At 39.1% G+C, this 25,347-nt stretch overlaps 1 protein-coding gene across 1 annotated transcript in view; it reads left to right on the top strand.

Moving 5' to 3' along the window:
• The window catches only part of ERGIC1 (endoplasmic reticulum-golgi intermediate compartment 1), an 864,031-nt gene that overhangs the window by 322,217 nt on the left and 516,467 nt on the right, over window positions 1–25,347 (top strand). The window contains exon 5 of the mRNA XM_044069870.1: window positions 19,729–19,801. Coding sequence (XP_043925805.1) covers window positions 19,729–19,801 — 73 coding nt within the window. The remainder of the gene's footprint in view (window positions 1–19,728; window positions 19,802–25,347) is intronic.

The raw sequence follows: 25,347 nt of genomic DNA on the forward strand, positions 1-25,347 counted from the left end.
AGTATTCTCATCCTAAGGGGTGGTGAAAGCCACACACACTCTGGCTAGGCTTATAAATGCCCTAGGGCAGATAGCCTAGTATGAACCTATGAACCTATGAGATCATACTACAGTGAAGAAAGGGAAATTTTCCTAATCTCCACCTGTCCAAGAAAACAAAGACAAGGCCCCAACAATGGAAAATCACCCTCCTCAACCTCAACAGGCAAATAAAACAACTTGTCAAATCCTCTAAGGGCTTGTTTGAGAGAAACTTGGCAAGTACAGCCAAGGATAATCATAATGCCTTTTACAGCCACATACGTAGCTTAAAAGGTAGGATCCTAGCATGTGTAGAACTAGTGACCAATGTTATTACACACACTGACCCCACAGCAATAGCAAACCTGCTAGCAGATAGGTTTTGCAAAAATTTCACTCCCTTATCCCTTCCTAACTTATCACAAACCTTCCCCCAAACTTCCTCCCCACCTTACATATCTGAAGAGCAGGTCCTTAAAGCCTTGTTCAAGACCAAAAATACAACATGTATGAGACCAGACAACATCTCAGGCTGTCTTCTAAACAGGCTAAAACATGAATTAGCATCACCATTAAGTACCCTTTTCAGTCATAGCTTAGCCACAGGTTTTGTTCTAGTGGAATGGAGAACAGAAACCGTTATTCCCTTCCATAAAAGTGGCCTAGCAACAGACCCAGGTAATTACAGACCCATAAGCCTGACCAGCCTCATCTGTAAGGCCATGGAACATATCATTATGGACCTTATAAATAAAGGCATAGGTGACCTCCAAACCCTGGATCCTACCCAATTCGGCAGTCTGGCAAACTTCTTTGAAAATGTGATAGCCATTGATGAGGGCAGATCTGTGCACACAGCATACCTCAACTTGGCAAAGGCTTTTGACACAATCCCACTTTTAAGCACTACCGATAAACTTAGTAAACTGAATGTAAACCCCTTTGTTATAAGATGGGTTGCCAGCTGGCTCACAAGCCAGACATACACTGTAAAAAGTGGGTAACTCCACATCAACCAGCAGATGGGTTACCAGCGGGGTGCCACAGGGGTGAGTGCTGGTGCCACAGGGGTCAGCACTGGGCCCACTAATGTTTGGTATATACTTATCAGACGTTCAGGTCAAAAGTGATTGTGGCTGACCAAGTTTGCAGATGACCAAACTAGGTGCAATCATTGAATCCCCAAATGATGTCAGTATACTCCAGGAGGGTCTCACGCAGACCACTGACTGTTGTATTAGTCACAGTCTCAAACTGAATGCTAAGAAATGCATCATCATTCCCTTCAACACAAACAGTGTCCCTTCACACTATCAAATCAACAATACCCCAAGTACCCCCAAAAGTGGTAAGGACCTGGGATCACAAGTTGAATGCAACCTTGACTTCAACCACCATGTGTCTACTGTAGAAAGGAGGGCTTTCCACATAGCACACTTGATTAGTAAAGGCATTGCCTCGAGAGCAAAAGAGATTATAACCCTTATATACTTGGCACTAATCTGGTCCATAATTGAGTATAACGCCCCATTCATCAAGTACCGTACAAAGCACCTGCAGCAACTGGAGAGAGACCTCAGAGGTTTCTTTCAAGAAGATCAAGGGGCTTCAGCATGTGTGCCTTACATAGACCAACTAAAGTCCCTGTCACTATACTCTGCATCTTATAGACTTCTTAGGGGAGCCTTATGCCTGGCCTGCAGAGCAATCCAAGACATAAACCTAATGAACTTACTGCATATCTGTAAATCAAATGGGTCTAGGGCTACTCATTCCAGGGACCTAAATATAGCATGCGACTTAAATAGGATATGCTGGAGGGACAGATTTATCTCCCAGTGATGGCCCTGTCTTTGGAACAGGCTACCAATTCATGTGAAACAAAGCACCTCTGTGACACTGTTCAAGAGAAACCTAGACAAGTGGATGGGGCACCATTAAATTCTTACCAGGGATAGTGCCTACAACCCTCCTGGGACATGGGCAGTCATCGCTAAATGCAGTCTTGGATTTTGACTAGCATTTCTGTGGTATTACATTGGGATAAAACGGCTAGGCGTAAAATGACCTCCTAGTCAATAGCTTAGTAATCTCCTATGATCCTGTAGTACAATATCAGTCAGAATGGTTTAACGAATGGCTTGTTTGACAAAATGCCTTTCTTTTTTCATGATAAGTCCTGAATCTGTTAATCACATTGTTCCTAATAGGTGAAGCATAGGGCAGTAATGCATTCATTTATTTCCAAAATGCTTTGGTACCTGTAAAGGAGTAGCTGTGATGACTCGTGTAGAACCTACATACAATCCATCAGCTAAACTTGAGTTGTACAGTTGCTTTAAGATCTGATGGCCCAAAACTTGAAGATGAGAAGTTGCTCGTTTGTTATAGAGCCACAGTTACCTTTGCTGTGTGGTAGAGGAGGTTTGCTGGGAAAAGTATTTTCTAGAAGTATGCAGATATTTGCATCTATAGTGCATCAAACTGCTGTTCCAAATCCGCTGCTTGGAAACTTAGAGTTATGTGGCTGCATATTTTGATGAAGTTTAGGTGATGTACAGTATTTTCTACATGTAAGCAGTTGGCAAACATTGCAAATCTGTTTAGCACAATGTATAAGCCACTAGGTTCAGCTTAGCAGAATGCATAACCAACTATGTGTAACACTACAGACCATTGTGAAAGAGGTTGTTTATCAGGAAATTGCAGCAGAAAGGAAACTTTATCATATTACATATTGGGCAGATGAGATGAGGTCTACAACAGCACACTGCAACGTCATTAATTATTTAAGAGAGACTGAACAGAACATATTATACATTTTGCTGATGTTGATTTAACAGCATATTTCAGGGAATGGTGATCAAAAGCTGTGCCATATTACAAAGTGTAAATAAATTAAGTTTTGTTTAGTTTTAGTGTTAATGAAATGAATTAAATTAGAAAGCATGCATTTCAACTGATGAGCTGAACTTAACTTTGTGTATAAGCAGTGATGTAAAGGGCACAAAATATGGTTACTGTGGTATTTAAAAAGCTAATTATAGCTTTTCAGAGGTGGGCACTGGGGGGCATAACCTAAACTGTTGATACCTGTGATCTAATTGCCTAAAACACCTGATACACAAAGATGTGGGTCTGCCGATGTTCTTGTTCTACAACAAAACAGTGCTTGTCCTTCTTATTGTAATGTTTAGAGTATGTGGTAAAGTAGGGGTTTGTTTATTCATGCGTGCACATGTTTTTCAACTGTATAACCTAGTGTCTAAAGTGCTCCATGCAGTTTAATTTCAAGATGAACAGTTAAATAAAAATACTTTTGCTAAACCTGTTGTGTGGTATATAACACATGATGGGAGCAATCACTGTCACTGGGCAGTTTTGGACGCATACAGAGGAAATGGACAAAAAGGGTACCCCACCCCCACAAAAAAAGTAAAAATGGGTGCTTTGTAAGATGCTTCCACTATGTAAAAACATCCAAGAAAGTATTTTATTTGAGACATGGTTGTTAACCACAGTGATGCACAGTGGTATACAGATTTTGTTACTATTACCCAGCTTTCAAATGACAGTGATGGATTAAAAGAAAAAAAATGATGTATTATGTTTTGAGATGTTACTGTGTTTTCTGTCAGAACAGTGGTACAGTAGTTAACATGTTGCCTCACAGAGCTTGGTTTTCCAGTTTGATCTCTTGTAGTTCTCTGCCTTAATTGTGCATGCTGTCTGCTGTGCTGGTCATCCCTGGCTGTGTCCCTCAGAAGCCTGGCCAGGCCCATTGCTCCCACCAATACATGAATTGTTTAGTAAATGTCACCACTGCATTAGGCTCATGCCACCTCCCCCCAGTCCCTCCAGTACCCATAACACTAACTGAACATGGTTGAATGGTTTATTGCCAAGGCTTTGTCTGTCATTGCCATGGAGCCTGGCAACTTGAGTTGCTGTTGTTAGGAAAGTAGGGTGGAGAAGTTAAGGGTTGGGACTTGAAGCCTTTAGTTTTTTGATAATTTCCGTACTATTTTGTAGGAAGTAGAAGAGAAGTAAAATAAGGGAATGCCCCGATGATATAAAGGTGGAATATTATTGGAGTTTGTTGTTGAAGTAAGGCTATTTTGAGAAGATGAGACATTTACAGTTGCTCTGTAGGAGATGAAGTGCTTTAGTTTATTGGCAGAGAGGGTTTGTTACAGTTGGTAATAAAGGTTTATCCAATCAAGTTATACTGTTTATTTTATGTTTTTTTTTCTAAATATTCTGGGCTTAGAGCCTATGTGCGTTTGCTTTGTCCATAGATGAGCAGCTTTTGCAGATTTTGTATTTAGTCTACAAGTGTGGTTTAGGTTTGGAATGAGGCCATTATAATATTTGTTGCTTGGGGCCTTAAAATTAATCCTCTTCTATTTGCTGCTTTAGTTCAGGGGTTAGGCAGGGAGAGAGATGTTCATTTTATTATTGTTAATCTTGCAAGAAAAAGTGTCTTGATGTTTGTCTCCGTTGAGTGTAAAACACATTTAGGGAACTGTTTAAAAATGCTACAGCTCACTTATCAAAGTGCATGTAATCCCAGCCCTGTCTGCATTATCAGCTTTGTGTTTGGTTAATGGTCATCTTCTTATTTCTTCATTTTTGATGATGTGGCACTCTCTTTTTTGCATCCCATTGTATCCACTTCTACAGTTTCCAGTAGTAAATTGTATGAGGCTGAACAAAATGTGTTTTCTCTGCCATGGCAGTTCTTTCACCAGAAGCTGAAGTAGACTGGGTTATTTTAAGTCCATAGATAATTACTGATTTGTCAGCCAAAATCTCCATCAAGAAGCTTAACCAAGTAACCCAGATAGTTATTTCCCAAAGACTAGGATACTTTTTCTTTGTACCCCAGAAGTGAATTTATAGTTAACACTCACTTGTCAAGTTTAGATTTGAAAATGGCTTCTTGTTGTATTGGGGGGGGGGTCTGTTCCAGGAAACAAGGGATATACTCAATTAAGAAGTACCTATCTTACCAGTTAGTGCTACCACTTTGACAGTGAAAATTTAGCTCTCTTGTCCAGGTATTAGTTGTTCCTGTAGTCATCTGGAGGTGTAGGAGATAGAAAAGTTTTGGGTCTTTCATTTCATGAAAAGCAAGGCAGAAGTCACCACACAGTAGCTTCTATGGTGTGGTGCTGAGAGTACAGTGAGGTGGTTTAATCTTTTATGGTACCTTAGGGACCCTAAACTATGATTTTGTTTGTGAGAAATTATTGTGGTCTTGCCAGTTGATTAAAATGTTTGGAGAGGTACATGTCATATGGGGCATTGTATTCAACAATAGGTCTGATGGTTGTATATAGTAGACCTTTGACTTCTGTGAACCTGGAGGAGATGACCCTAGAAATTAAATAAACTAGGCAGAATTATTTTCTAACCACCATTTACATGCGGAGGTACGAAAGTTCAGCATCAGTAAACATACACAGATCTCTGACTGTTATTTTTGAGGGGAGAATTCTTTATATGGTAAGAACTAGGAATTTGTGGTTTTCCAAAAACAACTACATTTTTTAAGATTGAAGGTGAGCCCATAGTTGTTACACAAGGCGTTATTGTAATTAAGCCTGTGTTGAGTAATCTGGGTTTTAGAAGGAGAGTTCTTAACAATGCCCAATTTACAGTCATCAGCAGATGTGGTCAACCTAGGTGGTTTGGTTTCTGCTTTCACATCAGAGAAGTAGATACCAAAGAGGAGGGGGGAGACTAAGCAAGAGTGCTGTGGTGGACTGCTAGTGACATTTCTTTCACTAGAAGTGGTTCCCTCAGCTCTTAATGTGTGATTTCTGTGAGAAAGCCGGTTAGATGTAAAACTAAAAACGTAGGGGTAGATATTTAGTTACATGAGCATATCGATAATGCCTGCATGAAGAATAGTTGCTATATATAGTGAACAATCTGAACCTTATCTGTGACTTGGGTAAAGCTTTCAGAAAAAAATTAAATATGCTGAAAAGGTGTGATCTTCCTTTCTCAAAACCTGACTGAGTTAAGTTCAAGGGATGAAGGTTACCTATGTCATTGTTGGGTCAATAGTGATGCATTCCATAACCTTGCAGATTATATTACTGAGGTTTGTTAGCCTGTAATTTTATAGGGTCTGTTGTTGGACCACCCTTATGTACATGTACCACTGTAGCTGTTCTCTAAGTATCGTGGGCATTACCAGCGGTGAGGCTTAGACTGATTACATTTGAAATTGGTTGAGCTTAGCCATGCTTTGTACATTCCAGAAAATGGTCAGAAACAATATTGGGACCAATGGAGCTGCTGTTCTTAGCTTTAAACAGTGCAGGTACATATAGAACCTGTTCCAGAATTAATCTGGAGAATGTAATTTGGGCAATAGTGGGGGAATAGTAGAATGAGTCGGCAAAGTGAAGTTTCTGCTGAATTTATCAGCTAGTATGTTTGCAGTGGCTTTAGGATCTGCACAGGTGGTACTATTTTTGATATTGGCTCAGTGCAATACAGATGATTATGTCTATGATATCTAATATGACAAAAGAAGTCATTGTGATTGTCTTTGGTGGCAGCAGCAAGCTTAACGTGAGAATTCACTCTGTTCTTGATAGGATACTTGCGGTTCTTTCTAACAGATTTCAACCCTTTTCATACTGGGAAGGGGATTTGTTATACACTGCAAGTAGTTTTCTTTTGTCGTAACTCACGCGTTGTTCCCCTTTTAATGTTGCAGTAGTTGTTCTGTATATACTATGCCCATAAGAGCTCAACAGTCACCCTTTCCACTCCTCCAACTAACACTCCTATTCAACTGTACCCCTACATGATGATGCTGCTAGCTTTCACTCTTCAGGAATAACATCTATGTATATAACAAAAAAACACAAATCACTGCTTCTAAAACGTAGCCCTTCCAGATCTAAATTTTTTAATTTCTTCGTACTTAAATTGGCAGCAGAAAACATTTCAAACCATATAGTTTACATATTTAATCTCCCTTTAACCACCACTAGATTCTCTGCAGCCTGCAAACATATGGTCATATTATTAGCTAAAACTCTCCTAACCCACATTTAACAGAGATTTCAGAGCTACTTCAAACCGTTGTCCAGTGATAAAATATACAAACAACTTCCCTACAAGTTTTCAAACATATAAATGCTCATGCTACAAACCAACAAGATGGTATCAAAAATTCCTGTAGCACCTCAACAGCCTCATTCACTGCTACAGATAATATTTATACTTATGTAAATGATGGAGTGATATCAGCTGATGTTTTGTAGACATGAGCAGAAATTTCAAAACCAATAATCTAAACTTTCTGTAAAACAAGCGTAGAAAGTGTAACTTGGGAGCGAATGTACTTTCTTGGTTCCAATGCTACCTTAAAGACAGAACCTTTTACATTTTCTCTCGACTCCTCATTTGCAGACAAAGGCACTCTGTATGCAGTTTTTCCAAAATGTCTGTTTTAGGATCATTTCTTTTCTTTTTATTAATCAGTGACGTTACCCTATACTTTCATAACCATAATGTCATAATGTATGCAGACATTTTTATGCTTGATGCTAGGCAAATTCTGATCTCATCACAATAATCTACAAACCAAATTCTCTTCTGTACATGCCTTCATTCAAATAGACTGTTAATGAACCTCAGCAAAACAAATGTCATGCTGTTGTCAACCTCAAAGAAAATATCTGCATTACCCACCTTATTACTCAAAGATTTGAAAGGAAACTTCATCCCCAGTGTGCAAGAATAAAAATACTTTGGAGTTACGACTCCTATTTAGTTTTACCAAACACGCAAAATGTCTCCAGCAAGGTACTTTCACAATTAAAACTATGATCTGTAGAAATCACACGCCTTTTGTCCAGTAGCAAGAACTGCCATCTCCAAAAATGTTCTGATTCTCAAATTAGAATATGTACTGCCACTCATAAGCCTGCAATATACACAAACTTCAAGCTACTGAAAATTAAGTCTGGTGATTGTGTTAACTTGCAAGACAGTAAGATGCATAATTGTGGCCTTAATTCAGAAGACCCAGTGGTTCCCAATTTCAAACAGAGTAACTCTGCTAGTAGGCACCCTGATATTTAAAATCCTAAGTTAGGTTACTGCTCCCCCTTTCTTAAAGGTAAACTCCCTCTCAGGGACCAACCCTACACTCTTAGAAGTAGCCAAGGTAACATGCTACCAGTAAAAAAACATTTTCTAGAATGTGGTCTGCTCTCTGAAACCATTTACCCCTGAAGTGAAAATTAATCACACTAAACTCCTCAGAAAAAGTTGGAAAGAATTTCCTCAATACTGGCTAAAAAAGTAAAAAAAAAAAAACTAAAATGATACAAGCGTTGTTAAAATAGCAGTTTACGTATTATTATATAACAGTTGCTTATTATATCTTTTCTCTTTGCACATGATGTAAATGTTTCTCACATGTAAATTATTAGTTACATCATTAGCATAATATTTGTAAGTTTAATATTCTTGACATATTATCTTTCATACTACTGTGCACCGAGGTCATGACTGAATAGAGCCTGCAGACAGATTCACCTACCTGGTAAACAAGTTGTATAAAATTGATGGGAAGAAAGAGGTTATGTGGTAGGTGTACTTTAGTTTTATTAAGCCAAAAATGATATGTGCAATCTCCAAAATGATATATAACTCTATGGTGCCCTATTAATCTATGCTTTGGTCTTGTTCATGTATGGAGTCACTAATAAAGTCTGTGTCATCTAAGTTTCTATTTCTTCCTCTCCTTGCAAGAAGTAATTAATGTGTATGTTTAATAATCAGTCTTTTTCTGAATAATATCATAAACTCCATCATGCTTTCTATAAATTTATTTTTTTGGAAATGAACCCTGTACTTGCATTTTCCCAGTGCTTGCGATAGTTACTAGTTCATATCGGCATGCAACCATTTTGAAGACTTACTCCCCACATCTGAAAGGGAAAGTGCATTGTGTCATCCTTTATCATAATTAAATCATAAGAAAATAATACTTTTGTTCATTCTGTTTGTGTCATAAACCTCTCCCCTTTTTTATATTGTTCAGCATTCGGGTTAAATGTTTTAGGGCTTTTTTAATTTTCTTTTCTGGACTCTGTGAAAATGCCTTTATCCAGTTTGGGCATTCCTCATTAACACGTTTAAATAAATACTTGTTATATATTATATTATGTGTTATATTATGTAATATTATATTATATTGTTATATTAGGTTATATTATATTATTCATCCACAGCCCCTTTTCCCATTTTTTCACATGAGTTTGGGGTGTCACTTCAACAGCGTCAGTCACCTAGAGTCAAGCTTCACACTAGGTGGCTAGCCTGCATCAGGATTCAAGTATTACTTACGTGTCCTCCTCCTTTTATCGTCAGTTTCCTTAATACTGTGACTTTTTACCATTTCTTCTCAGATTTCATATTTTGATTTTTTTCCCTGTCTGATTCTAGCATGTTTCGCTACACATGCCATTTGCTTGAGATGTAATTGCCTAAACACAACCGATTGAAGTTACATTATAGTACTGTTAATTAGCATATGTGCGATCGATGCAAGTCAGTAGGGATTTTCTCCTTCATTCACTGTTGCACAACCATGGAATGGTATGCATACCTTTGGGGGGGCATGTTCTATACACGAGGGAATGGGCCGGCCCCTACTGTTGTAAAATATTCATCAGATTTCTCTCTAGCATTTTCAGTTATAACTCGTCTTTTTTATGTGTTTGTGTCTCTTTTAGATACAGCAGCTTGTTTCCTTTGAGCATTCCTGCACAGGTATACCTATGATGCACATATTTGATGCCTTACACTGGGTAAGGCAGGTACATAGGATATTGAGGTTGCCACGTGTATGACTTTTTCTATGGTTACCCTCATAAGAGTGTTCATCTTTAAAAAAAACTAGATGTGTCATGTTGAGTAAATGTTGTAGTTTATCCTGAACTAGCCTGAGTTTTATTTGTAGTTTCCTTCCTCCTGTTCAGGTGCCATCCAGGATATACTGTGCATGTTTTAAGAGCATTTTAAGCTAATCTGGTAATTTGAGCTCTTTATTTTTGAATAGCATGGTTGCGTACCAAAGTAGCGGGCTTGTTGAAGGAGCAGTATAAACCTGTCCCATGGATATTTTGATTGCCTTTTTTTGTGTACTCTGTTCTGAATAAAAGTTTATATTTATTTCCTGAAATGAGTACTCTAAATATACCATTTTTCTGAATTTTAGGAAAATGGAAAGAATATATTTTGTGCTAAAATACCTATCAGGGACGGAGCTTTGCCCTTCCATGTTTTGGAATCTTGCATCATTCATTTTTGGTGTCATTTCCTTTGTGTTTGTAGTTTACAAATTATTTTTATTCATAGTTTCTTGCTTTTTCTCACCGCTCTTCATATTATTGTCCTTCATGTCTGTATCTTGGGTTGTGTTTTTGGTCGTCCCCTGCTGTCCCTCCTTGTTTACTTCTTGTATACCACTGTAGGTGTCTGTCTCTCTCATCCGACCCAAGTTGCTCTGTACCTTTGTAATCTCTCTGCCAGCTTGTTGTTACCCATTATCACTCCTCCAGCACCCTCCAACACTAAAGCACTGTGCAGGCCTTTTGTTTGAGAGTCTAACATTGTATAGTGCTTCACACTATCAAAAATCTCCTTAATGCTGTGTTACTGCTTTACCTCACTCGTACTGCTATAGAGATCATTGCCATCTTATTTCCTCCAGGCTATGTCACCTCAGTAGTAAGTGAGGACATATGACATTCCAGGAGTGGGAGAGTGTCAGAACATCCCTTCTACCAACAACTATTGGATGTCCTCCTTGCCTTAGCCACATTGTCAACTTAACTACCTGCTTGAATCTCCACAAGAAAAGGTCATACCTGTGTCATACTGTGCCAGGTATTAGTTTACCTGTTGACAGATGAACACTTGGCTTTACTAAAAGAAAGTTATCCTGTGTGGACCTTGAATGGTTAAGCATGGATATAGTAGGGTGCAAGTAGAACACCTAGTCCAAAAAAGAAGACTCTGGTGATTTCAAGAGTGCAACATGTGTAGAAGATAGAGCTGAGTAGTTTTTTAGTTAGATAGCAGCGGAAACAAAAATGTGTTTTTTGTAGGTATTTTATATTTTCTTCATTGTTTGCTCTGGTTTCTTCACACATCTTTTAAGACCTGCTGTAGGTGAATTGGTAATCCTCCAAATTGCCTGTAATGCATGTGTGTGTGTATCTGCCCATGTTTATTTATCTAGAGATATATATGTGTGTCTCATGATGGGCCAACAGCCCATCCATAATCAAGTCTCTGATCGTCATATTAATAACTGCTGCAGTAGCCTTAGCTGTATGAGTTAGGTCCTGCCAGGCATGTGACAGCCGTCCAGCTTCCAAAGCTTCAGGACACCTTCCCTGTGCCCAAACTGTCAAGTAAGTCAATCTGAGCTGACTAAAAGACATGTTTGGGTGTGAAGCCCTTCAGAGCTTTACTGCTGCTGAAAAGTACACTCCTCTAAGGCTTTTGAGACTCTATGGCTGGCTTCTGCACTCCTTAGCTGGGCAGATAAATTCCCTTTGGGGAAAAAAAATTGCATTTTCTTATTTTTTATTGCTGTCTTATTACTATCCTCTTCGGGAAAGTTATTTTAAAGCCTAGGGGTGTTGTGTTTTAATTGATTGTCTCAATACTGTTATGAATTTTAAATGGAGCACTCATTGTTTCTGTCAGTTTAAAAGTAGCATTATTTAACAGATAAACTCATTTCTGTGAAGAAATTGTTTTCATGTCTTGGAGATGCCATACTATTTGAACGTGCTTTTTACTGTGTTTTTTCTGACAGAAAAGTAACTTTTGTGAACTGGTAGTTTTACTGGAATTGTTGCTTGGATTTCCCCAAGAAGGAGGCACCATTTTGTTAAGCAAACAGCCTTTGCCTCCACAACAGGCTAGCAGTTTGCTTCAGCCGCATGTGGGTGACTGCTGTGGGCATTTGCTGTACCTCAGACCACTTATCTTGTACCCCGGATCCCTCTGATGTAACACCTACAGCCACTGGACCAGGGGTTAGCCACATCCTCTGCAGATTTTCCCTCAGTGGGCAATGTAGAGCCTGTGCTGTCAGTCCTAGGAGAGGCAACAGGGAAGGTTCCCCCAGTTTTGACAGAATGCTGTGCCCATCCCTAGGGAAGCAGTGGCTGCCATTAGTAACATATTTGGCCCAGCTTTTTTTCTCTCAAAAAAAAACAGAAACCCAAGCAAGCAAATTTCTTTGGATAGGAGTAGTTTACTGGGACTGGCTCAGGGTTTGATTCAGGGTATTGATCCTTCTTGTAGAGTAGTTTCTTGTAAAAAAAAGATGGATGCAGCCTTTCCTGAAGAGATTCAAGATTCTGAATCTGAATAGGAAGATCTAGAGATGCATTCAGGATTTTATCCTCAGATTTCTGATTCTCCCTGTGAGGGTTTCTCTTTCTCTGAGACTATTGCTAAAATGTCCCAATGTTTCAGTGGGAGAACATTGTGGTTTCTCAGTCCCTCAAAAAATACTGAGTTGTTAAGAAAGATCATCCAGAACTTACATTCATTCTTCCTGTCCTGTCTAATTTAGAGGATGTGTGTCTTACTACCTGCAATTTTCCTGATGGTCAGCAAGCTGTCCCTAAAACTTAGTTGATTCCTCTGCTGCTAAGCACTTAGTTAATTCCAATCCTACTCTTTCTAATAAGGGATGGGAATATTTTTGACAAGTATGGGGAAAAAGTGTATACTTCTGCAAATTTTTATTTCAGAATCTTAAATTGTCAGGTTCATGTTGAAGTTTATTGTGACATATTGTGAAAGTATGAGGAATGTTTTATCTACAGTTTCTTTTTGTGAAGAAAATTTTGCTTTAAATAACTTAAGTTTCTTTTATTGCACAGGTTACTACTCATTGACTTGCAGTGTATGTGTATAGGTTCCCTGAAGCCTTTACAAACCTAGCCCATAGGATTACCCTGACATTGTGCCACCCGACCTTAGTTCCCAGTGCCTCTGTCGAGTAGAGACACTGGAGTGATCCCCAGGGTGAATTTTCTATTTCCCATCCACTCATCAAGGTTTCTCTTGAAGAGAGTCAGTGAGGTGCTCTGTTTGACATGTATGGGAAGTCTATTCCATAGCAAGGTCAGTCTCTGGGTTATGAACCTGTCCCTCCAGCACATTCTGCTGATTGTGGTAATGAGGTTGTGGTCACTGGAGCATGCGGTGTGGAGGGATTGGGATTTCTTTAGATGTAGCATTTCTAACAGAGCTGGATCAGACATGGCTTTGTATGTCAAGCAGAGATTGCCTCTAAGTAGACTATATGAGACAGAGAATAGTTGGAGTTTTTTTTTAGTTTGTCTATATAGGACAAGTGTTTAATGCCTAGGATCCTCTTTTTGAGGAATTTTTGCGGCCTCCCCAGTTCTTGCAGGTGTCTAGTGAGGTACATGCCAAATGGGGCATTGTACTCGATGATTGGCCTAATGAGGGAAGAGTAGAGGGAGACAATGACCTATTTCTTCCTGGATGCAAAACCCTTAGTAATAAGATGTGCCACATAGAAGGACTTTCAGATCACAGTGGCAATGTGGTGGTCAAAAGAGAGGCTGCTGTCAACCTGTGTTCCCAGATGTCTTATAACACCTTCTTTAGGGCTATAACCACTGGTACTGTTTTAAGAAGGGTTGCATTGCTGCATTCCCAGAACCTTCCATATTATGTTAAAAATGAGATTTTAAATTCTGTCTTGGAGAGAGATTTTGTGTTTGGCTCCTCTGCTGCAGAAGTGATCAAAAAGTGTGATGGAAGGGGCAAACTGATCCAGGGAATCTCTAAGATTTTTTAGTCCTCCTTTTCCCAGTTGTCCAAGGAACTAATGGAAGCAAGAAATCATGCTACTAGAAAATCATGTATTAGCAAATATTAAAAGTTTTCTGGTCGTTGCCAGCAAAATAACCAGCACCCATTCAGGGATACTTATCTGGTTTTACAGTATTTGTGTGAGTTACTATCCTAAGACATTCCTCATTCCTCTATCAAAGTTAATTTATTGGCCATTTCAACCTGTCTGCCCATGAATCCACCTCTTTTAAGGAAGTTTCATGTCAAAATGTTCTTGAAAGAGGTTTTGCATAAGAGGCCTCCAAGTAAACCAGTGCCCCCTGCTTGGGATCTTAATTTTCTGTTAGATAAACTGGCATTTGCTTCATCTGAATCATCTAATCTGGTTGAGTTGATGTTCTTAACATGGAAAACAGTTTTAGCGATTGCTTTGACCTCTGCAAGAAGGGTATCTGAATTCCAAGCTTTTATGGTGAGACAAGCCTACCTAATTTTCCCTAAAGACAGAGTTTCTTTGGGAAATAATCCTTCTTTTATGCCTAAAGTGGTATCGGAGTTTGCTTGAAGTCGGACTACTAATCTCCCCATTTTTTTTCTTGAACCTAAACATGAGGGACAGAGATAAATCTTTCAGATTATCAGATTAATTGTTCATTTCCTGTGAACGTAAGAAGAAGAAACAATGATTGTCAAAACAGACTGGGTTTTTTTTTTAAGGCTATTACCTTTTGTTATACTGACCATGACAAATCTATTCCAGGCATGGTCAAGACCCACTCTACAAGGACCTTGGCTTCTTCTATCGCTTTTTGGAAAAGGTTGGATTCTAGAAATATTCTATAAGTTGCCACTTGGTCCTCTGTACATACTAAACACTATAAGCTGGATTCTTACTCTAGGTCTAGATCAAGCTTTGCTAGGGCCATTCTCCAGGGACTCCTGGGCTCTTCTCCTTCCACCTCTCAAATGTAGTAAACTATGGAAATCTACATATAGCTAAGGCTACTGCAGCAGTGATCAATATGAAGAACATAGCACAGTTCTGTAAGCTAAACTTAGCATAACAATAGATGTTCAGGTGATCACTGCTGCAGTAGCCATTCTCTCCCTTAATCCCCCTTGTTTATTTGGTGTGTTTTTTTATGCCAGGGTGTGGATATTTATTTTTTGCTATTACTAGCCTTGTCCTTTCAGGGCTCAGTCTCCCTCTGCGGGCAGGAAAGCTGTGAAGGGTTTTGCACCCAAACTTTGTCTTTTAGTCAGTTCAGCTCAAGCCACTTGACAGTTTGGGAATTTGGAACAGTACCCTGAAGTTTTGGAAGTTGGCTGGCTGTTATAGCCTTCACAGGATATAACCCATATAGCTAAGGCTGCTGCAGCAGTGATCATTTGAACATCTACCATTATCGTTATAGTAAGTTCAATTTACACAACTGTACTTTCTCTGTCGTACACTGCTGGGTGCCTGGTTAGACTTTGGCTCCCCTGTGACCCTGAATATGTTAAGTTGTGTATAGAAAGATGAGTAATTTTACAAGTAAGTGAACTGGAGCACTAGAGTCCTTTTACATTCGTGACCTAATTTAAAAAAAATGAAAAAAACAGTGGGATAGTTATTTATTAAACAAGTCAACCATATTTACCATAGCTTGTTTTTGAAAGGCTTTTTCTTTGCGTCTGCCATGTGAGCAGATCTTGTTTTGACTGTATTGGATCCAAGATTATTTACAGGAATGTTGACTCTATGGGTCCATTTTAGGAAACAGAGGGGCGCTCCAACTCACTTTGCTGGAAAGCCAGTATAATCAAATTTGCATCCTTGTACTAAACTTTTTGAGAGACTGTGTGAGAAAGATTAAGTTTTCTAACTTGTCCAAAGAAGAGTCTTGCCTCTTAAGACAATTAACGGGCAACAAGGAGTTTAGATTTATGAAACTGGACAAGGGGGTGGGTTAGTGGTAATGTACATGGTCAGTTGCGTAGATAACATGAAATGTCTATTGGGGAAGAATCTTAAGTGCATTGCTTTATTTTCAGCTTTTAAAGTTTTTTTTTTTTGCAATTCTTTTGTTTGTTTTTAAATTTTCATTTGTTTCAACAAAATAGTTTTTTTATATCAAATGTTGATCTATTTTCTACAGGTGGTTGGTGCCTTATTGAACACCTGTGCTGTGAGTGTTGTTTTGGTTATCAATTTTTGGGACACCTGGCAGTTCTGTGGTTTTGATTTTTACATTTTTATATTTATTCATCCATATTTATCTAGAGATATACATGTGCCTTGTGATGAGTCAACACCCCATACATAATGAAGTCTCTGTTCTCTGTCTTATACTTACTGAGTGCAAGGTTAGGCTTTGGCTCCCCTGTGACCCTGTATACATTATGTTCAATATGGAAAAATGAATGAATTTTACAGGTAAATGAACTGGCACCAGAGTCCATTTTCATTCATGACCTAATTTAAGAAATGAATAAAACAACAAGATGGGTATATATATATATATATATATATATATATATATATATATATATATATATATATATATATTATATAATATAATGTACGCCTTATTTGGTTTAACCTGCAGTACACAGGCAAATAAATAAAAGGAAAAAAGTCATCCATTTGACCCCATTTAACCACATCCACATCTGTTTACCACTGCTTGCATTGACTGAAATTTGCATATTTAAACAACAGCACCAGAGCATTTGAATTCTACTTTAAAGTAAATTACTTATTTGGTTTGTGATTGTCCTCACATCTCTGTCATGTATAGTAACTGAATATCTGCAGTTTGCAGTAACAAAGCCTATTTATTGACAGTACTGAAAACAAGAGGGTTTGATGTGACTTTGTATAGCGAGACAGCGGAATAATAAAAATGTATAGCCACAATTTTAGTGTTGGATTGGATGACCAGCAGTAACATTGGTGTTTCTAATGTGGCTCAGGAAATAAGGAGGATTGAGGTCTAGAAAGGCTGCCTTTCATCCAGTGAAGCAGCAGTTGGGATGAAATTGCATAGTAGTGAGGCACAGGGGAAGCTGGGTGTCATTTTAAGATGTATGACACCATAATTGGGTACAGAAGTGTTTTTTAAAACACATTGTTGGTCCAGTTACTAACCACTGACCACCTCTTCCCATTATTATATGAACTCATGTAGATGGAGTCTCCTCCTGAATGAGCCACACTGCTTCAGCAAATGAGGAAGAGCATAAGTCAGGAGATGGGATTGTGGTATTATGGAATGTCACTTCGTCAGAGTTAGGGAGATATTTTTGGTACTCAGTCCTTGACCATCTGACCAGCCTTGACAGAGTTTGGACGTGCCCAGGTATGAGATGCTGTGCATCAGTCTAGTGCTTGTAAATGCATGCTTCTACAGGTAACAACCCCCCCCCAACACACACACACACACACACACACACACACACACACACACACACACACACACACACACACACAAACAAACCCATGCAGTGGACATCCTCCAACATGCCCACTCTTGAATGTCATTCAGGCCCCCTCAGTGCGAGAGACTAGCCCATAACCTGTGCTGGTGGGCATTGCTGTGGTAGAAACTTACACCTGCACATGCAGACACGTTGCCCCATGGAATGATTAAAGTTGTGCATTCCCTTTTTGCTTGGCCACATACATTAATTGGCATTTTTGTGCATTGAAAATGTCATGTTGTAGACCACTTCAGTCCTGCCAAATGTCATCAGCCTTTCTATACCTTGTTGTGTATCAGATCATTATGTAGCTGGAAGTCATTGGCAGAAAGACTATTCCTGACTAGACATTCTGATTGTCACTTGTTATTGTAGGCACTATTATTCAGTAAGTAACTGGATTTCACTGTTAGTTGTATGCACTTTAGCTGGGTATTAAATATTGAACTCTTCTTACCCTGTTACAACTTATTCACTCCTGAAACCTATGCTCCACTGACTGATTGGCTCTACCCTCCTAAACCCCCAGCAAACACACACCCCAACCCCAGGACCAAATAGCCCAGAGACCTAGATCTAGCTACAGTTCAACTCCTTTTCATCATCGAATTCATAAACTTACTTACATCCTCCTTCACACCCCCCTCCTCATTACCTAATACCCCTCCTCTCTCTGCAAACAACCCTCCCTCACACACCACTTCACCACTTTCTCATCTTCTCTCTGTCTATCTTCCTCTTCTTCCTCTACTCTCTAACCCTCTCTTATTCCATCTCTTTTCTCTTCTCTCCCAACTCTTCTTCTCTCATTTAAACCTATCCCACTTCCACCATAAAGAAACCCTCAGAAACTGAAGGTGTACCTGCCAGCTCTGTAACAATATTCCTCTACTTCTCCTTTCTGGCTTCATAGTATTGCTCATTGCATCAGCATTCCCATCAGCATTCTCCATCAACATCTCACAGTGCCCTTACTAATGGAAGCAAGCCTTCATCATCCCGCCTCCATAAAGGCGGCAATAATACAATTACCAATTATCTCCTCCCCATATCTATCCTCCTGGAACTCCTAAGTATCTGGAAAAGTGTCTACCACATCACTAAATTGGCTTGAACTAATTATCATCATCTTCTATATATATAGCTTAGCAGCTCATCAATCTCTCACCCTCCTTCTTCCCTCCCTGTCTCCGCCTTCAAAAATGCACCCACCACCATCTTAAGGTCCAACAAAAAAATCAAACCTACTTAAGTCCATAAGCCATCTTATCCCCAGGTAAACACTTACCTCTAACCTTTCCTCCCCTCTCTACTCACTCCCACCATCCACATCCCTTCAATCAATACCTATTCAAAAAAATTAAAATCTCTCTTCACATCCAGGTCCCAATGGGATTGTTCCTGCTCCCACCCCCTCATAAATATATATGATCTTCCCTCCTTCATGCTTTGATACTCAACTTACTCTAACAAAGCTTGTTTTCCTTCAGAATAATGGCTTTGTAAATGTAATGTTGTGTACCTTCTCCCATTCATGCTATGTGTTCAATTCACTACATCTGTCTTCATTCATTGTGTTCGTTGAAATCTTCATTTATGTTTTTGTTTGAATGATTCTTGAATTGAATGATTAAATTATTTATCCACTACTTGTATTATTTAATTATTGCAATTGACTGTATGTAACTAATTTTGTCTGTGTTGAGCTTTTCTCCCCAACTCTCATTGAAAACGTGGTTCTAAACCAACCCAATGGAAATAAATATAAACCAAAGTAACAGATTATTTCTGAGATGCAATCCTCTTTTTTATTCTTCTATAAAGTTGTTACTTGTTTAGTGTATTATCGACCTCTTGGAGTATTTATTTTTTTTCTCACTTAGTTTAATGTTTTGTTGTCTACATTTCTGAACAAATAGGAAAACTGGACTCTGTGGTTACCACTGTTACAATGTGCTAGCAGCTTATATCATATTCACCCCTTTTGTTTGGCAAATGTGCTTCTGTAGTTCTGCATGCCTGACAGTGGGGGGCAGTGGCCTTAAAGAGCCTATGTTACAGTAACACTAAACTCTTAAATGAAAGAAATTGAAATCAGTGACAGACATTTTAAAGAAATAAATAACAAGATACTGCAAGAAACAGACACATGTATGGCTGTGCAGAGATATTATGTTAAGAAAAATAATTAATTGAAGCCAAAAGCAAAAAAAAGTGCTGCAGTTTTTTGTTGTGTGAATTAGAGGGAGTAGCTTTTAGAGGCAAAACAAAAACTGTTAAGTAGAGAGAGATTTTTTTTAACAAGGCATGTTCTACAAAGTTATATCTTATTTATTTTATTTGCAGTTTCCATCTGCTGTTGTGTCTTTATTTCATTCCTCTTCCTCTCAGAGCTCGCTGGATTCATTGCTACTGAACTGTAAGTAGAAACATTTACTGCATTTTTAAACAAGGGGTTAAGTTCTCTGTTTGCCTTTGGTTGGATAGGTGAGGCAGATCACTTATTTTTTAATGTAGAAGATATCCTGTGGTGTTATTTGATTGGTTTACTTTTAATATAAATATGCCATTAAGCCCACACCACTTTTGCAGCTCATCCCTGAATACATTTACCTTCTTTTCTCCTGCCCTATCCTTTCTTCTGTCTGTCTCAGGACCCTTCAACCTGTCTGTTGTACATTGCTTTAATCCCTTTGGCCACTATATGCTATGAGCCATCATCATCTGTAATAATATGTTTTAAATGTCAGAATTCATTGTCTTCCATTCCTCTCATGTTGCCATTACCCCACATTCTTATTCAGCTCAGCCACTTCAGTTTATCTTTTGAGAAGAACATGCTTCCTTATTTTATTTCCACATTTCGTTGTGCATGCCTCATAGTCTGAGCTTCTCAATTTTCTAATGTTGCTATGTACTTTTTGCATTCTTTCTACCGGCCCCTTGTCTGTTCACTCCTTATGATCTAGAACGGGACACAGTTTTCCAGCTGTGACCTTATTTGTACCCTGTGTGGTGCGAGGATATGACATCAGCCACCGCCCTGTAACTGCACATCACAGCACTCTGTTGGCATTGATAGTTTCAAACATTTTTTGTGTTTCTTTTCTGAAATAACATTAATGAACTCCAGTGTACTGGACTTTAATAATCACCATTTTGTTCTCAGACTCGGGGGTACATACTTTCACTCAGATTTCAAGCTATGTCATCAAAGTACACTTAAAGTAAGCATAAGTGAAATTAATTGTGATTTCTTAATTCAGTAAAAGTTTGAGCTACTGTGGTTCTCTTCCACCGTCCATCACAAACAGAATTCGCAGTTGTTTGCCTAACATGAGTGTGTAACATGCAGTGTGAATGACTGGAGCAGTTAACTGCTTTGGCTGTTGGCATTTACTCATTTAAATAATGCAGCTGTTAAAAATGTGTGCCACAAAGGGAATGCATAAACCTTGCATGCTTAATATAAGCAGAGTTAGAGCTGGATTAGCAGTAAAGCAAAGTGCTCATTTAAGGAGGGGTCTTGTATTTCCGCGCGCGTGTGTGCGCAAGTGCATGTGTGCACACGGGGTGGGGGGTGTTCAGTACTTTTATCTGATGACCAAAATAACATCTCATTTCATGTTACACTGATACGTTGCCAGTCTGTTTAGAAATGTTAGCAAATAAGTGTATTTCAGGAAATGTTATGGGTAATATGTTTATGGAGTGGGTAGTGGCAGTGCTCATATGGTGTCGGTGACTGGCTACCACTGTATGTAGGGCTGTGAGATGATCCAAAGCCGTTAATGATGAGGTTAGTGTAATCAGAAAGAAAGGAGGTGAATCTGAAAATGTGTCCCCCCCTTATGAAAGCAGAAGTACTTGACAGTGATGGTATAGCCCAGTGATGGCGAACCTATGACACACGTGTCAACCGTGACACGCCACGACATTTTGGGTGACACACCAGCATTCACCAACACCCGAGTTACCAAATTTATTTATTTATTTATTTATTTAAATTTGTTGACCGGGAGTGTCCGACTGGACGTCGGTCCATTTTCAGTGGAGGCCCAGGGAGAAAAGCTCCACAGTAAAATAAACAGACAGTAGTTACATTGGATTACATAGCGATTAACAATTTAACATAGAAATTACTTACAACATATTTACAGATGAAGAACATAATACATCAGTAAACAACTAGAATCTTTATCTGTGAAGTACATAACAGGCATTAAGAAATGTAACAATGAGAAGTTCCTGCTGTATAATAAGTACTTGGCTTAAGAGCATCTGAGCTTGCTATAATCAAGGTAGTTAGTGGAGTGGAAAGAAAGGTAGTGGTTGGATGGGGTGGATGATATTAGAGTGAGAGTTGCAAGGGCATAGCCAGCATGTTTTTAGGTGCGCTTTTAATAAAGTTTTGAAGTTGGTGCATGATGGTACGGAGGTAATTGTGGGTGGGAGGGAGTTCCATAATTTGGCTATGGTGCAAGTGAATAGTGCTTCACCAGCAGAGTTATTGGCTTTAGTGATCTGCAAGTGATTTTTGTTGCTGGATCTTAGTGGTCTGGTGGTGCGATAGGGTTGGAGTAGATTCTGGAGGGATGGGACATTTAGTGGATGGTTTACTAGTTTGTGGGCGAGTGAGAGTTGATACCACTGAAGGAGGTGAGGGAGTTCAAGCCAGCCCAGTTCAGCAAGTGAGAGACAGTGGTGACTACGGTAGGAACTGCTTTTGCATTTGTTGCTTGTGTGAAGTGCATTGAATTATTTTGTACCAGGAGCCAGTTCAACAACACTGCTGCAGAGGTAAGGAAGTTATTAACCCCAGACTATTTCAGTATACTTTCTCGATAGAGTCTGCAAAGGGCAGTGCTGACGCTGTTTTTTCTTTGTGGTTACACTTCTGCAAAGGACATGTAGTCTGCATTTCTAGGAGTGTGCTCTTTTACATTCTTCTCCACTGCCCCTCTTAATCCTTGCTAAATCTGGCAAGTTTTTACACTTAGTAATGACAGTAATTAGATTTCTAGACTAATTTTATGTCAGAAAATGTATTTTCATTCACGCTGATTTTTTTCTGTCGGTGTCTCAAATTAATAGTACTAGTAGTTTAAAAACTGTCTGTGTCTCTTATTTCTAGATTTGTTCCTGATTTGTTGAGATTTATCACTGATGTATTGAGAGCCATGCTGTTTTATTTTTAATGAAGTAATTAATTAATTAATTAATTAATTAATTAATTAATTAATTAATCAATTAATCAATTAATCAATTAATTTTGTTTGTTTGTTTATTTATTTATTTATTTGTTTGTTTATTTATTTGTTTGTTTATTTTGTTGGGGGGGTGACATACAAGCAGAGTCAGCTAGGCATCTTCCAAATTTTTGACACTCCGAACCTAAAAAGTTTGCCATCACTGGTATAGCCACTAAGTGAAGTATTTGTGATGCTGTTTGTTGGGTAGGGAGATTGCAGCAGTGGTCATAACTGTGTGGTAGTTCTTTGCAATTTGTACTGTTTTTTTGTAAAATGTGGAAATAGAGTAAAAATGCATGTTAATGAATACAGGAAATGGCTTAAGTCACTTTTCTGTTGTAGATTACTCAAAGACTTGGCTACTTTTCAAACTGCATGTGAATAATAATCCATTGTGTTTGTTGCAATGTAATTAACCCAAGGAGGAGGGGTCCTAGTTAGCCATTGTACATTCAGATTCAAAGCTAGAGAAGGTAACACCCACGTCTGGGGGGAGGAATGGATTAAGGAACCTCTTGTTATGTTCATTTGCACAGATATTAGCACCATATGGGGTTGCTCGCTGAACACCCTGCTGACCAGTGTACCCTGAAAGTTATATAAAAGCTCTTGCTCTGTCGTCATTGCTGACAGTTTTGCAGATATCAGACACTCTCAGTAAGATAGACTACACTTGGTAAAATAAATAAATAAATAATTACATATAGGATGAATGTATAGAAAGTGCTAGAATCCTGACTCTTGGGTTAAACTTTGGGCATTGTATTTATTGGCAATCTCAAGGGTATAACTGGTACTTCGTATTATTTTTACCCAGAATTGCAAGTTTGAAATCTGCTTAATGCTCTCATGTAAGGCAGGGTAAGGCAGTCCACACAGCCTATCTGGACCTCACCAAGGCCTTTGACACCATCCCCCACTCTGGAATCATAGATAAACTTACTAAGCTGGGCATAAATCCCTACGTCACTCGATGGGTTGCTAACTCGTTTACTGACAAAACCCAGACAGTAAAAGTAGCCGACTCCAAATCCAGCTCCAGACAAGTGACAAGTGGAGTACCTCAGGGTTCAGTCCTGGGACCACTCTTGTTTGGCATCTACTTCTCTGAAGTACAGGCCAACACTAAGGGACTCTGGCTAACAAAGTTTGCAGATGACTGCAAACTGGGAGCCATTATTTAATCCCCAAATGATGTGGATCTTCTACAAAAGGGCCTTACAGAAACAGATGCCTAGTGCCAGAGCCATGGGCTCAAGCTTAATGCCAAGAAGTGTATAGTTATCCCCTTTGGAAAAAACATGTACCCATGAATTACCACATAGGTGGCAGGACACTAAACATCGAAAGTGTGATTAGAGACTTAGGGACACAGGTGGACAGTGGACTCACTTTCGATAACCACATTGCCACAACAGTCAGGAAATCCTTCTATGTGGCACACCTCATCACTAAGGGCTTTTCATCCAGAAAAAAGGAGGTCATTGTCCCACTGTACTCATCCCTCATTAGACCCATTATAGAGTATAATGCCATGTTTGGTATGTACCTCACAAGACATCTGCAACAGCTTGAAAGGCCACAGAAATACCTCACTAAAAGAATCACAGGCCTAAAGCAGATGCCATATACTGACCGCCTAAAAAAACTCCAGCTATACTCTGTGGCATATCGTCTACTCAGAGGCGATCTCTGCTTAACATACAAGGCCATGTCAAACCCTGAGCTGTTGGACATGCTCCACTTAAAGAAATCCCAATCCCTCAGAGCCACATGCTCCAGGGATCTAAACCTTGTCATCACAATGAACAAAACATGCTGGAGGGATAGGTTCCTGATCCAGAGACTCCCCATACTATGGAATAGACTGCCCATACATATCAAGCAGAGTGCCTCTTTGGCCCTCTTCAAAAGGAACCTTGATGATTGGATGGGAGATAGGAAATTCAACCCGGGGATCATGTCAGTCGCCCTGCTAGACAGGGGCCTGGAGAAGTAAATATTGTGGGAAGAAATATCCAGGGAATTGTTATGGCTAGGCTTGCATAGGGCCTAGGGCCGATAGCCTAGTACCAACCTATGATTGCGTTAGCTGGCGTTTTTAATATCCAGGCAGAAATGCAGTTTTTCAGCTCCAAAAGGAGACTTCACTTACAGTTGTTTCCCTTGTGAAATTATCTCCTGTTTTTATTAAGTAGTATTATAAAAATGATTTCTTTGATGTTCTGGGGTCAAATACTAAAAAATGTCAGTTACGGCACCATGTGTCAAGCAAGGCCTTATGCCTGCAGCAGTTTGTTATTTTCTCCCAGTACTTGTAGTATATTTACCTATTCTGAGTGGTGCCTGAATGTGTGTTGAAGAAAGTGGAGGGTGGCACTTGATAGTTGACGTTAAACCCCGACCCCATGTAGAAAATGTCAAAAAGTGGGTTGATGATGATGGCGACGACTAATCTGTTAGATTTATTGGATACTGCTGGAATTTTATATCAGTAAGCAATTGAAGCCAGCCTCTTATTAGGCAAACCCTGTTACCATTATTTTCTCCCAAAACTTGAATTTTAGTCATTTGTTTACAGTAATTCATGAATGTGTGACTAAAAACACGAACACAACCACAATAAACTGAATAATGTAAGGAAGAGCTGTGAGGGTCACGATTGAATTATTCAATTCATAAAAAGAACCTCCACTAATTTCCACCCTCGCCA

This window comes from Protopterus annectens, chromosome 4.part0 (assembly GCF_019279795.1).
Source record: "Protopterus annectens isolate FY-2018-M chromosome 4.part0, PAN1.0, whole genome shotgun sequence".
NCBI classification, from domain to species: Eukaryota; Metazoa; Chordata; order Ceratodontiformes; family Protopteridae; genus Protopterus; species Protopterus annectens.